The sequence below is a fragment of the Schistocerca serialis genome, chromosome 2 (assembly GCF_023864345.2).
Source record: "Schistocerca serialis cubense isolate TAMUIC-IGC-003099 chromosome 2, iqSchSeri2.2, whole genome shotgun sequence".
In the NCBI taxonomy this organism is placed as follows: Eukaryota; Metazoa; Arthropoda; class Insecta; order Orthoptera; family Acrididae; genus Schistocerca; species Schistocerca serialis.
Window position 1 is genome coordinate 388,227,587 of NC_064639.1, and position 16,533 is coordinate 388,244,119.

The following is a 16,533-nucleotide window of genomic DNA, read 5'->3' on the forward strand; positions in this document are numbered from 1 at the left end:
TTGAGACAAATAATTACAAATCTGAAATACTGGGACATTAACAACTGGTGTAACTGCCATAAAGTTGAATGCAAGTATGCAAACATGCAGGCATTGTGTTGTACAGGTGCCAGATGTCATATGTCAATTTGTGGGATGGTACTCCATGCCTGTTGCACTTGGTCGGTCAATACAGTTGCGGTTAAGGCTGGTTATGGAGGACACTGGTGTTGTTTCCGATGATGTACCATGTGTACTTGATTGAACACACATACAGTGATCGAGCAAGACAAGGCAATACGTTGACATTCTGTATAGCATGTTGGGTTACAACAACAGCATGTGGGTGAGCTTTATCCTGTCATAAAATATCCTCTGGAAAGTTGTTCATGAATGGTAGCACAATATGTTGAATCACCAGAATGATGTACAGATCTGCAGTCAGGGTGCATGGTACAACCACAAGACTGTTCCTGCCGTCATATGAAATTGCACCCCAGACGATAACTCCAGATGTAGGTCCAATGTGTCTAGCACGCAGACAGGTTGGTTGCAGGCCCTCAAGTGGCCTCCTCCTAAGCAACACAAGGCCATCACTGGCACCACGACAGAACCAGATTTCATTAGAAAACACAACAGACCTCCACCCTATCTCCCAATGAACTCTCACTTGACATCAGTGAAGCCGCAAATGGCACTGGTTTGGGCTCAGTAGAATGCACACTACAGGATTTTTGCTCACAGCTCCCCTTGCAGTAACCTATTTGTAACAGTTCACTGTGTCACTGTGGTGCCAACTGCTGTACAAACTGCTGATGCAGATGCAGTACGATGCGCCAGAGCCATATGCTAAACATAATGGTCTTCTTTCTTGGTAGTTACACATGGCCATCTGGAGCCTGGTCTCTTGTGACCACACATTCTCATGACCACCACTGTCAGCAATTATTTACACTGGCTATATTCCTGCCACTCTTTCTGCAGTTTCACAAAAGGTATATCCATCTTCTCACAGCACTATTAAATTACCTTGTTTAAACTCAGTGAGGTGTTGGTAATGGCACCTTTATCACTTTAAAGGTTCAACATGTCCAATCTCAAAGGTAACTACTGCTCACAACTGTTACAGCATGTATTTAAAGGAAATCTGATTTGCATACTCATAGTGGCACTATTAGTGTGACTCTTATGCAACTGGTGTGAAATTTGAAGACACATCATGCCTACCAACTTCTGTTTATGTTGCAGAACTACTGCTTGGTGTTGCGTTTTTTCTTTTTTATTCTGTCAGTGTATATTGTTGTCTCTCTTTTTTATAGACATTATGTTACATTTGTTGATATTCAAAGACAGCTGACGTTCAATTCACCAAATGAAAATTTTGACCCAGTCTCCCTGCAATTTATTACGATTGCCCAAAGATGATACTTTCCTGTACACAACTGCATCAGAAGGGGATAATTTTGTACTGTTGCTGATTCTGATAAATCATTTATGTACATTTAAACCACTGAGAGGTCCTATTATGCTTCATTGGAGGCACACCCAACGTTATTTTCATTTCTATGGAACATTTATCATCCAATACAGCATACTGGCTTCTATAAGCCAAATATTTTTTGACCCAATCACATTTTTGCAAAGATACTCTGTATGATCGTACCTTGGTTAGTAGTCAACAATGTGGCACAGTGCTGAATGCCCTACGAAAATTGATTGTAAAATCTTGTGTATGAATAAAGCTAGCTGCTAATAACATAAGTGTTTTTCTCTGAATCCATGCTGGTTCTTTGAGAGCACCTTGTTTTCCTCCAGGAATGTCAATGTTTGAATTTGGACTATGCTCTTGTACTGCGATGTCAACGATATTGGCCTACAATTCTGCGCATTCAGTCTGCTACCCTTTTTAAATAACAAAATAATTTTACAAGATGGTCACTATGTTTCCATAAGGCAATACCATTTCATGGTATATCAAATGTAAAATCAAACTGGAATTTCATCAGTGCCTCTTTCCTTATTCACTTTACTTAGTCTTGAGAGTTTTTCAATATCGGGGGCTGCTAATATCGATAGCGCTTATTTGTGAGTCTATGTGGCAGTCAAACATTAGTACGGTAGTATTTCCTCGCATGAATCAATTTCTAAACATGGACTTTAAAAATCCTGCTTTCTTTATGTATAACCAGATCATCTTAGCATTTTCAGTTCAATCTTTCAGTAGATTAAGACTGTGGAAATTACTGTTGCCTTCAAACATCGCCCTACTTATGGATGCATGAATTGCTATCAACTTTTCTCCACCAGTATGCCTGCAATCACTTTTGTAGCAAGAGTATAGTGTATCTGTTTTCACAACAGTCTCTGAATGGTCAAATTAAACCAAGATGGGCCTTCGCCATCTTTTATTACTGTACATGGAACATGCTTATCCAGACCACAGTATATAAGTTTTTCAACTTTAACCAAAATTGCTCTGCATTTGCCAGACCTGAACTAAATGTCCTCAGTTCCTCACTTAAATAAATTAAAACTGACACTATTACTTCAACAAAACACACATGCTTTACTGGTTTTCTTGATGACCTTTTTAGCCATGGTGACCATTGTTCCTGTAATAGAATTATGGCAGCTAACCATTCACTGGTAACACACTCAAAAAGAGCAAGACTGTTTGCAACAAGGAGATTTAGGATATTTCTTTTGCATGTGGAGGTATACCTGTGCCATCGAGTTTAGGATACCTTTGAATGACACTCTGACCAAATGTCTAATTCTGGTGATAGGTAGAAATACCTGTTTATTAAGCTAAGTCCACTGATCTCAGTTCCTCTAGTTTATACTAGTTTGCAATCAGATTCATTTTGGACCTCACTGGACCTAAAGCTTCTGCTTGTTGCTATAAACTCCCCCCTTCCTCGAGAATCTAATCTATCTTTCTGATATACATTCCAATTTGGATCTGAAAGATACCTTTTTTGTGACGATGCGTGAGTGCCTGAGTGGTGCTGTTTAATGAATAGATTTTTTTTTCTTGACTACACTGAATACCGACTATTGTCAACCTGGTGGTAAAGTGTGAGCCTGGAGTCTGTAAAGTCATAGGACAAAGCGTGCTTGGACACCAGAATTTTTCAGTCTGCCATTATGCTAGCCCTCACCACTCGATGTGTAGATATGTCAGGAACGACACATGGTTTGAATACTATATTTAAACAGTAGGTTCCCTTTCCCCAGTAGGGTTACTGGGGTAGGCTAGATGCATATAAGTCTCTGAAGAGGTGTAAAACTGAAAGAACTTGCAAACAAGCAGCTGAACATTCCTCATAAATTTTGTTAGTGGACTTCCATTACTGCTGTATACCCTCTCTGCTAAAATTTTTCAGGAAAGATCCATCTGAACTGACCAGTAATCAAGTAGTACAGTTGAATTTCATTCAAAACTACTTTCTAAGAGAGTTGAGGAAAGCATAAAATTAAACACAATACACATTCAGGACCCAATGAATACAAGATGCCAACCAGCCACCATGTCATTCTCTGCCAGTGACATATAAAATTATGAGGCAGAAATGCTGGCCAGTACTTATCTTGGAATTCCAAGTACTGCCAATTGAAATGTATAACAGTAGAGAACACTATTCTAGCAAACAGAAAAGTGAAAAAATTATCCTGGTTTCCTTCTTCATGAATTAATATTTTGGAAGGAGAGGACAGTTCTTCCCCCATCCGTCCCACTATTGTGTGTGCCTGTTAGCAGTACTTGGAATTTCACCTCCTGGTGGTAAGTATTGGTCAGTCATCCAACCTCATCGTAAGTTTACTATAGTGTTCAGTGTCGTTCCACAAAGATGCCTATGGCCTAGTGTTTATCACTCATTTCCCCACAATCAGTAATGCATGTGAATTCTTATGTGTTTCAGTTTGCACAGTTATTCTAGGGCATTTTATTGGTACTTGTTTTCCACCTCGTTAGCCCTTTCCAAACATCCATCCCTCATCCTCCCTTCCCTTTCATGTGTACGAGACTGCAGTTAATGTAACTTAAATCTGGAGGCTGTCCTGACATTCCAAAAGCACTCTGTCCTAAATCCTCTATATCTTCCCACTCTGTGAAACCTGCATGTCTTCTTCTGGGCTCTCTGTCAAGACCAGCACTCACATCAGCAACGTCAAATATCATAACTGTTTGTACACCCATCAGTTTAAGCTTACAGCTTTGCAGGAGACTCAGAATTCAAATACCTACACAGTCACCACTACTATCTGTCATTAAGCAATCTGCACTGAATATTCAGCATTATTCTCAACCTCTGTTTAAATTTTTCCAAAACACTCCATTATTGTAAAAGTAGAGAATAAATTACATAAGTAAAGCTGTCCTCAACCAGAAGGCTAGCTTGCAAATTGCAATGATTTACTAGGCATAGTCATACTGATAGTAGTACAACCTTGTCATCCTATGTCCAGAGTTGAAAGAAGTAATATGTCTCTGTAAACAGCCTTGGGCTGACAGATGACTAAACTATGGATGTTTGGTTTGTGGTCTGATACTTAACCATTGAAGTCACATGTCATTAAATAAAAGTTCTTAGCAAGCTTACCTCCTACATAGGACAAGAAAAGAACAGCTTAGAGAAACTCAAAAAAACTGATTGTGTTCATCATTGACAGACATCTCCTAACAGAATACAATTGCTAGACACAAAGAAAATTTCATCTAACTTCTTTCAAGTTACATACAACAAATTCATACAAATATATTCTATAGCATTTGCTGTCAGAACATCAATGTATGTAAAATGATGAAGTCAAAAAACGAATTGTATCAATATTAACTTTCAATACCAACAATCCTTATACTGATATTATGAGGAGGGGGGGGAAGGGGGGGGGGGGGGAGACTGCTTTCTTTCTTCCAGTATATTAGTTAATGTTATATGTTATTCATCGTATTCCCTTAAACATTATTAATCCTTATTGACCAAAACTTTGACCAAAATGCCTCCCTTTGCTATGAATTCAGCTACTACTCACTTTCCTTCATTTATGTTTCTGTGTAACAATTTTTACTCACAGCTCCCCAAAAATCAACTTCATCGTCTCAAATTTAATATTTCAGTAAAATGTGGTAATAGTGAACCAGAGAAAACTTACAACTTCCTTGTGGTTTGTCCTTCTATGTTTCTCTACAGGAACTAAACTTACTGTCTAATATTTCTCGCTTAGGGTACTGATACCTGAATGCAATAAACACACATTTATCAAGAACAAAGTAGCAAGTCATAAAAGGAGGTTACAATACACAGGTAACACATGCCTTGGCTCCTGTTTATGCACTCATGTAAACAAAATGACACATATATACTATTTTGATGCTATGGCAGAGCACTTCCGAGTCCTTTACCTCAACAATCCGAAACTTATAACAACATATACCAAATCCTGGTTGGAACAACACATGACATTTATCACAGAAAATGTATGTCAGCTAATATTTAAGGACTGTAAGAAACAAAAACATGTAACTAGTACTCTCATTACAACATTACATACTTGGCAAACATGAACTAATTCATAAGCAATATTAGTCCTCAAAACTAGCTTTGAATACCTGACTAGATAATAAAGCAATGTGTATAAATCACAATATGGTAGACTGTAAAATTACGTGGAGATAGAATGATTGCCCATTACTTACCTTGAGAAGACAAAATTCCAAGTACTGTTTACAAACAGTGTGTGTATTAGCAGTACTTGGAATTTCACCTCTCAGTTGCACAAGTAATGGCCAAGCTATTTAATCTCTCTGTAATTTTATAATATGAAAAGCTGGTGTTATAAAGCTGTTACAATACAAGCAGAAAAGTCACACGCACAAAATCTGTAAAACACATACATCTTACTTTTAGCCACTACCCACTTTATTTAGATGCTGCATAATATTTTAATAAAAGCTAGATACCACTTTCCTGCAAAACATCATACACACACAGCAAATGGGAAGGAAAAAGGAAGGGCACAGCCTAAATCCACTTGCATTCAGTTTATCTGAAATTACAGCTTTGTACGAGGGCCTGACATTGCAGTTCTGCACTTAAATGTCAATAAGTTTTGATCAGATTTCTGTACAGCAATCCCCAGACACTTTCACAGCTCACAAAACAACAGTTCTTACAGCACTGCAAATAAACACATTATCATGAGGTTCACAGCAGATGGTCACATTCCAATACTGGATTCTGAGACTTCCACTGACAGAACAAGCTTGAACCAAACATGTTTAATATCTCGTTCATTGGGTGCCAATTTGCAACTAAAACTGATAAAAAGCCACTGATGTACAGTAAGGCTGAACTTCACTAATACAAACTGGCATCACTAACGGCCTCCTGTTTTGAAAAGCTTAGCAAACATTTTTGTGATGGTTGAATATATATAAAATATATATACACCACTGTCAACTTGCTAATTGACTAGTTTGACCTCTGAGAGTAATATGGGAAACTTTTTCCAACAGCTGCGTTCCAATTCTGATATTTTTAAATATCACTTCTCAGTGTGACTGATATAACAGTTTCATTCTCAAGAACTCTTAGTGTACAGTCCAGACACATTGTTACTGATCTTACTACACACACACACACACACACACACACACACACACACACACACACACACGTACGTTTCTGCTAATCTGCAAACGTGTTACACTCTACTATTGTTAAGTGAGTGGGAATGTATCTCAATTGACTGCTTCAAGCAGGAAGCTCTACAGATGCTAAATTATACAACAGTTAAAAACTTGTAGCACGACCCTTTGGTTTCTTTTGGAGTTTGTTTAGATAAGTGTATACCTTTCCTTTTGACTGTAAATACATGATTTACTGGAAGGAAACCCAAAATAACAGAGTTCATCCTCAAACTGCTCTCTTCTCTTATTGAAACAAATGGAAGATACTATCCTTACCACAACTTAAATCTTGCATGAATGCTATTTTACTGGCGAGGAATACTGCACTTTTATTTATGTTCACCATACTTTCAGTTTTTAAGCATTTAGACTTTTTGTTTGCAGAAGCTTTTCCGTTAAAACAACTTACTTCAAAATACGAGCACGCGTGTCTGTGATTTATCATGAAATAGCCCTTGCAATGTTATAACTTTGATGATTGCTACTAAAGAAAAAAAATACACTCCTGACTGAACCGTGTGGTTAGGAAACTGGAGAAAATAGAAATTTGGCTACTCTCAAATACACAATTATGGAAATGCAAAGCTTAGAAAGCAAGTAGTCTAGTTTCTAGTCTCTGTGCCATTTTAAAACAGTAAGATTTAAAGTGCTTTAATCAAGCCAAACTGTGATATCATACTCGCAAAATTCAAATTTTTCTGGTGTTCCTACTTACTGTTGTGAATAAAAATCTTCTGATGTAGTCAAATGAGGTAGATGATTTCCCCTGATTACAAAAAAATAATTTGTAACAATTCATGAAGACATGTTACTGTGTAAACTTATCTTGTCAATCAATCACATTACACAAAAAATTTAATTTTCTGTTTCCTTATTCAATTAATAGAACAAAAACAGAGATTACCTCATGAAAGTCTGACACAAAACACACATTACATATAGTTAGTACTGGCACATTCAAGGAATATTTTGCTGTGTTAAATATCAAATGACGTGCACCTTCAAGTATCCAATTCAGCACAGATATCTGAAGACTGTGAAATGAAGATGGTACACAAAAAAGAAAGATGTATATAGACAGATAAAAGCAGGCAGTTTTATAATAGCTGATATATACATACATAAAAGCAAATTAACAATGTTTCATTGTTACACAGTACTGACAGACAGGTGAAAATATTCAATTTCTGAGCAAAGACAGAAGACAGAAGAAAGAGAAATTTTCATTTCAGAGAGAAGTTCCTCTTATACGAAAAGAAGCGACAAATATTACAAAAAACATGCAAAATTTCGACAGTGATGTTTTAAATTAGATCTTAACATGACATGGCAACAGCTACAACAATGAGTGTTGTTTGCACAGGGGGAAAAAGGAGGCTGAGAAAAAGACTACAATTTTAGACTGACAGTATCAGTATTTTCATGGGATGCAGGGGGAGGGGGGAAGTGGGTGGGTGAATGAGAGAAGAGAAAGAATAACTATTGCTGGTAGTTCTTTTCTTTTTGATTGCAATTGGCTCAGCACATTCGGTGTGCAAGTGGATCTGAAAACATTGTATCATATAGAGTTGCTCAATGGATGCACTTAACTGACAAGTAACGCAGAGTTTTTGATTAGGTTGCTGCCTCCAGTAACATTATAGGAGGCGATGGAGTGGTAGCAAAGAAATTCAGCAGGCAGTAATTTAGGCAAGGTACAGCCAGCTAACAGATGTTGAGTTATTGACTAATGCATTCCAAATAGGTATTTCTGGCACTGTTACAAGAACTAAGAGAAAAAAAGGAAAGAGTTCATTTGACAAATAAGAGTGAACAATCTTTCACACTGTATGCTCCTGCACACAACTATACATCATTTTCTCCAGAATACTACTGATTCTGTGATCAGTACATAAATTATTTTTGGTTATGTCAAAACTAAGATCAAATATGTGATAGTATTCTGTTTATTAAAAAAGAGAAAAAAGTAGAGTACAAAAATGTAGTTTTCTTTCGTGTGAAAATGTTGATTATTTATAAGATACTTTGATTTCAACTGCAGTAAAACTGTTTTCAATATAATTGTTACAAAAAAATATCTACTTTGTTACCCTTAATTTACAGTCTTTGTTGCTTCTCACTGGAGCAGTCCCCCCCCCCCCCCCCCCCCTCCCCCGGCTCTTATTGCCAAAGTAACAATACTACTGTTAGTTTCAATTCAGTTGCACTCAACAGACCTTTTGTATTCTTCTTGCAGTTTCATACTTTTAGACACTGGAGTACACTTATGTCCCACTACATATCTTGCCGCTTTTACACTTTTACTATTGTAAATGTGGACATTCTATTTAGATGATAGCAGTATATTTTAGACACTATTCTTTTTCTCTGCTTTTTTTCCATTACTTTAAATCACAAATAAATACAAATATTTCCATAGATTTTTGTATGAAAATGTATCAATAACTTCCGATGTACAGTGGATCACACTGCACAAAGTAGCTCTTGGCATTCAACAGTTTGCATTCTTTCCTATCTGATAGTAGTCAGTGCATGTGCAGAAGTAGAGTCATGATGAGATGAAAACTACAGAGTTTGTACAGACTCAGAAACAATAGATCCTAGCAATAATATGATGCCCAATGAAACAGACTTTCACTTGTAAAGTTGTGCTAGTCATATGCCAATCTCTAAAATTTGTAATGTGCAGAGTGAGTCAAACAGGATCATTGGGCCATTATCTTTTAGAGGAGAAGAGTCAGGCAAATACTGTGAGAATGAAGTACTGCACCAAGATATTATGTGACTTCCCAGTACCGGGACTCCCCCGCTGATACAATAACTTCAATGAGCATTTCCAGGCCATGTCACATTCCAATGCAAGAATTTTTCCATATTTTGTTTGCACACCTGACCTAAATGCTTGTAACTATTTTACTGATTATGATGTAACTTTTAACAAAATTGTATGTTAACAAACCATACACACTGGAGGAAGTGAAGCAAGAAATTTGTTACATGGGAAAAAACATGATACTACCAACTGGAGCATCAGTATGTAAGGATAAACAGATTTAATATCATATGAAATTTACTGAAGGGACCTGCAATCAACCATAAATTCTTTTGAAAACTCATATTATCTTGCCACAAAAGGCTACACCAATCTGCAACTGAATGTTAATATAACATGTTAATGTGGTGCAGACTAAGTGAAAACTCAGGGTAGCATATAATATTCCACATTTGAATAATGCTTTACATATGGCACTGCTATAAGTGAGTTATGTGCTTGTTATACCGTATGTGTCAAACACCATACTGCAAGTGCAGGTAATGATCAAAAAGTCAAGGAGGAATCATGTAAATGCAGATGTTCCACATGCAGGAAAGATCTATTCTAGGCTTCCACATATGTGGACAAAATAACAATTACTTACCACAGTCACTTCACATTTGGGGAAATATAGAGATTAGATGAATTTGGAACATGAATGATAACTAAAGAATACCTGTTTGTCATAAACAAAGTGTCAGTGGCACATATACATTTGTGTTTTGTCAGATATACTTATGTTACAGCAGGATGAGAACCAAGTCAATCAATACTACTATTGACTGAAGAAACTTAGGGATTTATGAAACATGATGTGGTTTAATATTACCAAGTGATAAAGTCCGGATGTGCAATATGTGGTCCAACAGTTTCTGAAATTTTTAATAATACTGTTATGTCAAATTTGCATCATACTCTGTACCATCACCTCTGGTACCATCACCTTCAAGGTAGTCCCTGTGGGAGCAGGCACATATCAAGGTGTTAAGGTGTTGCTGTTACTTTCAGAACACACTCTGGAAGTGTTCTTCCTTTGTTAGGATGTATGGCATTTTATGGGTTATTACATAAATTTGCTCCACTGTGAGGAAAAAACCAAATGAATTTGATTTTGGTGAATATGGTGTATGAGATACAACTGTTCTGTTTTATGACAATAATTATTGCATCATATATGCTATACATTGTCATGCATCACCATGCTGGACTTTAAAATTTTCATGCCCCATCTCTCGAAATTTTTTCCTTCTGCTGTTCCTTAAAAAATTTCAAACATTCAACACAGATGTATATTATTCATTTTGAGGAGGCAGAATACATTCTTTAAAACAATCTCATCAATATCACAGGGATAGATCAACATGGATTTAATGTTGGTCATTGAACATTGACCCTCAATGGTTATGGTGAAAAAGGCCTTCCCTACAGCTTCTACAAGATTTTAAGGATATATTCAGAAGAAAGTTTTGATGCTTTTGACACTATTGATGAAATTTCCAAACAACACAGGTTCTGTCTGTCATTCAGCAGTCATGGCACAAACTTCAATGCATTCCTCCCATGTTCAGTTCGACAAAAAAATGCACTGTAATTTAGTTACAGAGCGTAACAGTGATCTAGGTTTTCATGGTACTTGCGCCCACACTTATGTGATATCAACTAACAGCCATCCCATATGATAATCACTGACCGTGCAGAGGTTTAGAAAGCATCACTCATGCGAAACTCGGCTTGCTCTTTACTCACATGATAAATCCTGTAAACCACGGAGGAAGAGAAACAGGCAGATTCAATATTGCTTGATTTCTGGAAAGCATTTGACATGGTGCCTCACTCCAGGCTGTTAATGAAGGTCCGAGCATACAGATTAGTTTCCCAGATATGTGAGTGGCTTGAAGACTTCTTAAGTAATAGTATACTGTCCTGAATGGTGATAGAGCTGCTCTTATTCTCTATGTACATAAAATATCATCATTCTGCAGCTGTTTGCCGATAATGCTGTGGTTTACAGGAAGTTGTTATAGTAGAGAGACTGTAGAAGGATACAAGGTGACTTAAACAAAATTTTCACTTTGTATGATGACTGCCAGCTTCCTCTAAATGTAGAAAAATGTAAGTTAATGTGGATTAGTAGAATAAACAACCTCATAATGTCCAAATACAGCATTAACAGTGTATTGCTTGATACGGTCATGTTAATTAAATATCTAGGCATAATGCTGCAAAGTGATATGAAATCGAATGAGCACGCAAGGGTGGTAGTAGAGAAGGCAAATGATTGACTTTGGTTTATTGTGAGAATTTTAGGAAAGTGTAGCTCATCTTTAAAGAAGACCACGTATGGAACACTGGTGCAATCCATTCCCGTGTACTGCTTGAATGTTTGGGATCCCCATCAGGTCAGATTAGAGGAGCACTTCAAAGAATTCAGAGGCTTGCTGCTATATTTGTTACACATAGGTTTGGCCAACATGTGAGTATTGCAGAGATGCTACCTGAATTCAAACGAGAATACTTGGAAGTAAGGACTTATTCATTCACTAAACGTTATTGAGAAATTTCAGAATACCAATACTTGATACTGACTGAGAAAAATTATACTGCCACCAATGAACTTTTTGCATAAGAACCATGAAGATATGGTAAGTCAAATATTGAGGCATATAGATAGTTATACACCTTATTACCCTCTGCCACGCACCATAAGATGTCTTGCAGAGAAGTATACGGATGTAGACGTTGGCCATTTATTTCCTGCGTTTGTGCCTTGACCAAAGCATTGTTACCAAGTGCTTGTTCCTGCATTTTCTTCTTCTTCTTCTTCTTGCATTACGACCTCTGTAGGACCACGGGTGGCCCCTTCGTGAACTGCATTTTCCTCTCCTTCTTCCAGAACCTCTTCATTCTTCCTCTTCTTCCGAGATCTTCAGTTTCCATTTCTCCTGTCGGCTCCACTGGTGACACTCTAATTTTTTCCTGTACAGGGCTATTACAAATGATTGAAGCGAATTCATAAATTCACTGTAGCTCCATTCATTGACATATGGTCACGACACACTACAGATACGTAGAAAAACTCATAAAGTTTTGTTCGGCTGAAGCCGCACTTCAGGTTTCTGCCACCTGAGCGCTCGAGAGCGCAGTGAGACAAAATGGCGACAGGAGCCGAGAAAGCGTATGTCGTGCTTGAAATGCACTCACATCAGTCAGTCATAACAGTGCAACGACACTTCAGGTTGAAGTTCAACAAAGATCCACCAACTGCTAACTCCATTCGGCAATGGTATGCGCAGTTTAAAGCTTCTGGATGCCTCTGTAAGGGGAAATCAACGGGTCGGCCTGCAGTGAGCGAAAAAAAGGTTGAACGCGTGCGGGCAAGTTTCACGCGTAGCCAGCGGAAGTCGACGAATAGAGCAAGCAGGGAGCTAAACGTACCACAGCCGATGGTTTGGAAAATCTTACGGAAAAGGCTAAAGCAGAAGCCTTCCCGCTTACAATTACTACAAGACCTGACACCCGATGACAAAGTCAAACGCTTTGAATTTTCGGCGCGGTTGCAACAGCTCATGGGAGAGGATGCGTTCAGTGCGAAACTTGTTTTCAGTGATGAAGCAACATTTTTTCTTAATGGTGAAGTGAACAGACACAATGTGCGAATCTGGGCGGTAGAGAATCCTCACGCATTCGTGCAGCAAATTCGCAATTCACCAAAAGTTAACGTGTTTTATGCAATCTCGCGGTTTAAAGTTTATGGCCCCTTTTTCTTCTGCGAAAAAAACGTTACGGGACACATGTATCTGGACATGCTGGAAAATTGGCTCATGCCACAACTGGAGACCGACAGCACCGATTTCATCTTTCAAAAGGATGGTGCTCCACCGCACTTCCATCACGATGTTCGGAATTTCTTAAACAGGAGATTGGAAAACCAATGGATCGGTCGTGGTGGAGATCGTGATGAGCAATTCATGTCATGGCCTCCACGCTCGCCCGACTTAACCCCATGCGATTTCTTTCTGTGGGGTTATGTGAAAGATTCAGTGTTTAAACGTTCTCTACCGAGAAACGTGCCAGAACTGTGAGCTCGCATCAATGATGCTTTCGAACTCATTGATGGGACATGCTGCGCCGAGTGTGGGAGGAACTTGATTATCGGCTTGATGTCTGTCGAATCACTAAAGGGGCACATATCGAACATTTGTGAATGCCTAAAAAAAACTTTTTGAGTTTTTGTATGTGTGTACAGAGCATTGTGAAAATATCTCAAATAATAAAGTTATTGTAGAGCTGTGAAATCGCTTCAATCATTTGTAATAACCCTGTATTCCTCTCTGTCATTGATCTCCGGCATATTTGTCGGTGTATATTTGTTCCTCCAAGTTTCCTTTCCTTCGACCTTGATCCCCAATTCCAACCAGTCCTTCCGAAGTTCAACAACCCACTTGGTTCCTGTCTTTCCCCTTGTCCTCCTGTTGTTTCCCACACTCTCTTCGTCATTCTGTCCATACTCATCCTAATTACATGTCCAGCAGACCTTTCCCTTTTGAGTCTGATTTCCCCGGATATTGTTCTCATGTTCCGCTACAATTCTTCCCTAGATCTTCGCATCCACCTCTCTCCACCTCTTTTGGGAGCTAGTATTTTTCTCAGTATTTTTCTCTCTTGCTTCTCTAGTTGTTCTGCCCCATTTCTTCCTAATGTCATCGTCTCAGCAGCATATAATATTGCATTCCTCACCATTGCCTCATAGTGGCTTATCTTTGCCTCTATGGATATATTCTTTTTATTGTATATCTCTCTCGTCATGCAGAAGGCTGACCTCATCTTCTTTGTCCTCTCTGTTATTCCCTCCTTGCTCCTGTTCCTTCCTGTTATAAATTCTCCCAGGTATTTAAATTTGTCCACCATTTGCACAGCACCTTCCGGTGTTTCCCAGTCTGCAGTGGTATTTAATGTCTTTGTCTTGTTATAGGCGATCCTCAGTCCCACCTTTCTGGCTACCTTACTTAAGTTGTCGAGTTGTGTCTTTGCATCTTCTTCCGTCTCACTTACTACTGCTATGTCATCTGCAAAGGTTAGGCAGTCCACTTGAGCCCTGTTGTCCTTTTTGTCCCCCACATGGGTCCTTGGTATTCCCATTTCCTCGTTTATTGCTCTCCACTGCCTGATCACTTCGTCCAGTGCTATATCGAACAACAATGGTGACAATCCATCTCCCTGTTTAACACCAGGCTTGACCTCAAATTCTTCTGACAGTGCTCCTCTGAATCTCACCCTTGCTTTTGTGTCTGTCAGAATTTCTTTTATGAGTTCTTGTGTAGTTCCATCAAGTCCTCTGTTCTTCAGTATCCTAACAAGAGTCTGTCGATGGAGTCATATGCCTTTGTGAAGTCCATGAAGGTTATTACTGTCTTTTTGTTTTTTAAGGCCCTATGTTCCATCAGTTGCTTCAGGATAAATATCTGTTCTATACAACCTCTTCCCTTCCTGAATCCCGCTTGGTAGTCACCAACTGTACTTTCTACCTGTTCTTCTACTCTCTTGAGCAAGAGTTTACATTTTGTGCATTACTCCCATGATTTTTGCAAGTAAAAAAAACTACTTACTTTATACAGAACTAGCTATCACAAACTCCCAAGCTTGTTGAAAAAAGCAGTGCAAATATATTCACCAAATGCTTATCTACTCACTAACAATTATACCACTAGCTACAATTATGCTGGAAGATTGTGCAAGAGTTTTAATGAACTCATTGTCATTTTCCTAAAAAATTTGAATATTGTGCCTCTTCCACCAGAAGCCCAACTACAGTGTAAGGGAAAGACTATGACCTCATTTAATTTCATAAAACATAACTAATGACTCTTATGTTAGATTATGAGAGTGTCTACAGGAGACCATAACTTAAGTAAATAGCAACCTTTTACAGGACAACAAATGAACAATGTGACGAAAATACTGATTTTTAGATTTTAGCTCCATCTGTTGAAGGAAATCTTTGACTACATCAGCAAACACATTTCTCCAGCTAGCAAAGGTCCTTCTAAAGGGATAATGCTTGCAGATAATTGTTTAATTTGTTTTATTATAATTTTAGACTGCAATAACCAGCTTTTAATAACACACGAGAAATTAAGTTTATTCCTAATTTAAGTTTAACTGATCACCAATTCAAGTTCTATCTGATTAAACAACACCAGAACAATATGATTTAGCAAGGTTTCTTAGCAATTGCTTATCAATGCACTCTTATATAGAAGCAAATGTAATACACTTTGAGACACACGATTGCTGCACACCTTTGTTTCACATTACAGGTTTCTGTTTCTAACAGTATCAGCTTGGCATATCTAATGGTCACAAGGTTTCCTGCAGTAAGTCATGTGCCACAAGAGGAAGGATCACTCAATGTAACTATGCTTGCCTATAACTCAAAAGTGAGTCATTATAGTACATATAGCTTTAGTGGAAGATTTGTTTTGAAAATGCTACTAATTCTACACCAATTACAATATAAGCAAAATGTCAGCATTTTTTTTTTTTTTAGCTTCTCAGGAACATTTGGTTAATATTCTACATCATTGTAACTGCTCTTTAGACATGGTTCCTGCAATTTCATATTGTGCCCAAACATTACAGGTACCAATATGGAACACCAAACAAGAGCTTACAATTTACAATGAGAAAGTATTGAAGGTTTCAAAATTAAAGTGTAATGGGCAAAATTAAAGTGTAATGAGAAACTGTACAGAAACTCAAGTGATGTCGGGATTACATTCTGGGAAATAATTTATGCAAGACGATCATACAGCCATACCATCATTTGCCATCAGATAGACTCCCTTATAAAAGTAATAGAAATAGGTATCCCTGGCATACAGAAGCAACTGAAAGAGTTGAAAACAAGTCAGTCACCAGGCCAAATCATTCACTCAAATTGTCCAGAATGTTCTTCAAACTAATAGTGAACAACTTGGTCCAGTGACATGGTGCACTGTCATCCAAAAAAATTCCATAATTGTATGGGAACACGAAGCCCACGAAT

The 16,533-nt window shown here is 38.0% G+C and overlaps 1 protein-coding gene across 11 annotated transcripts in view; it reads right to left on the reverse strand.

Moving 5' to 3' along the window:
• Positions 1-16,533, reverse strand: part of LOC126457214 (mitogen-activated protein kinase kinase kinase kinase 5) — a 313,638-nt gene that overhangs the window by 118,821 nt on the left and 178,284 nt on the right. For 5 of the 11 annotated variants that reach the window (XM_050093328.1, XM_050093326.1, XM_050093323.1 and 2 more), the window contains one exon: positions 7,389-7,439. The exons of the other annotated variants lie outside the window; for them this stretch is intronic. In XM_050093328.1, the coding sequence (XP_049949285.1) occupies positions 7,389-7,439 (51 nt within the window). The remainder of the gene's footprint in view (positions 1-7,388; positions 7,440-16,533) is intronic. 11 annotated transcript variants of the gene reach the window in all.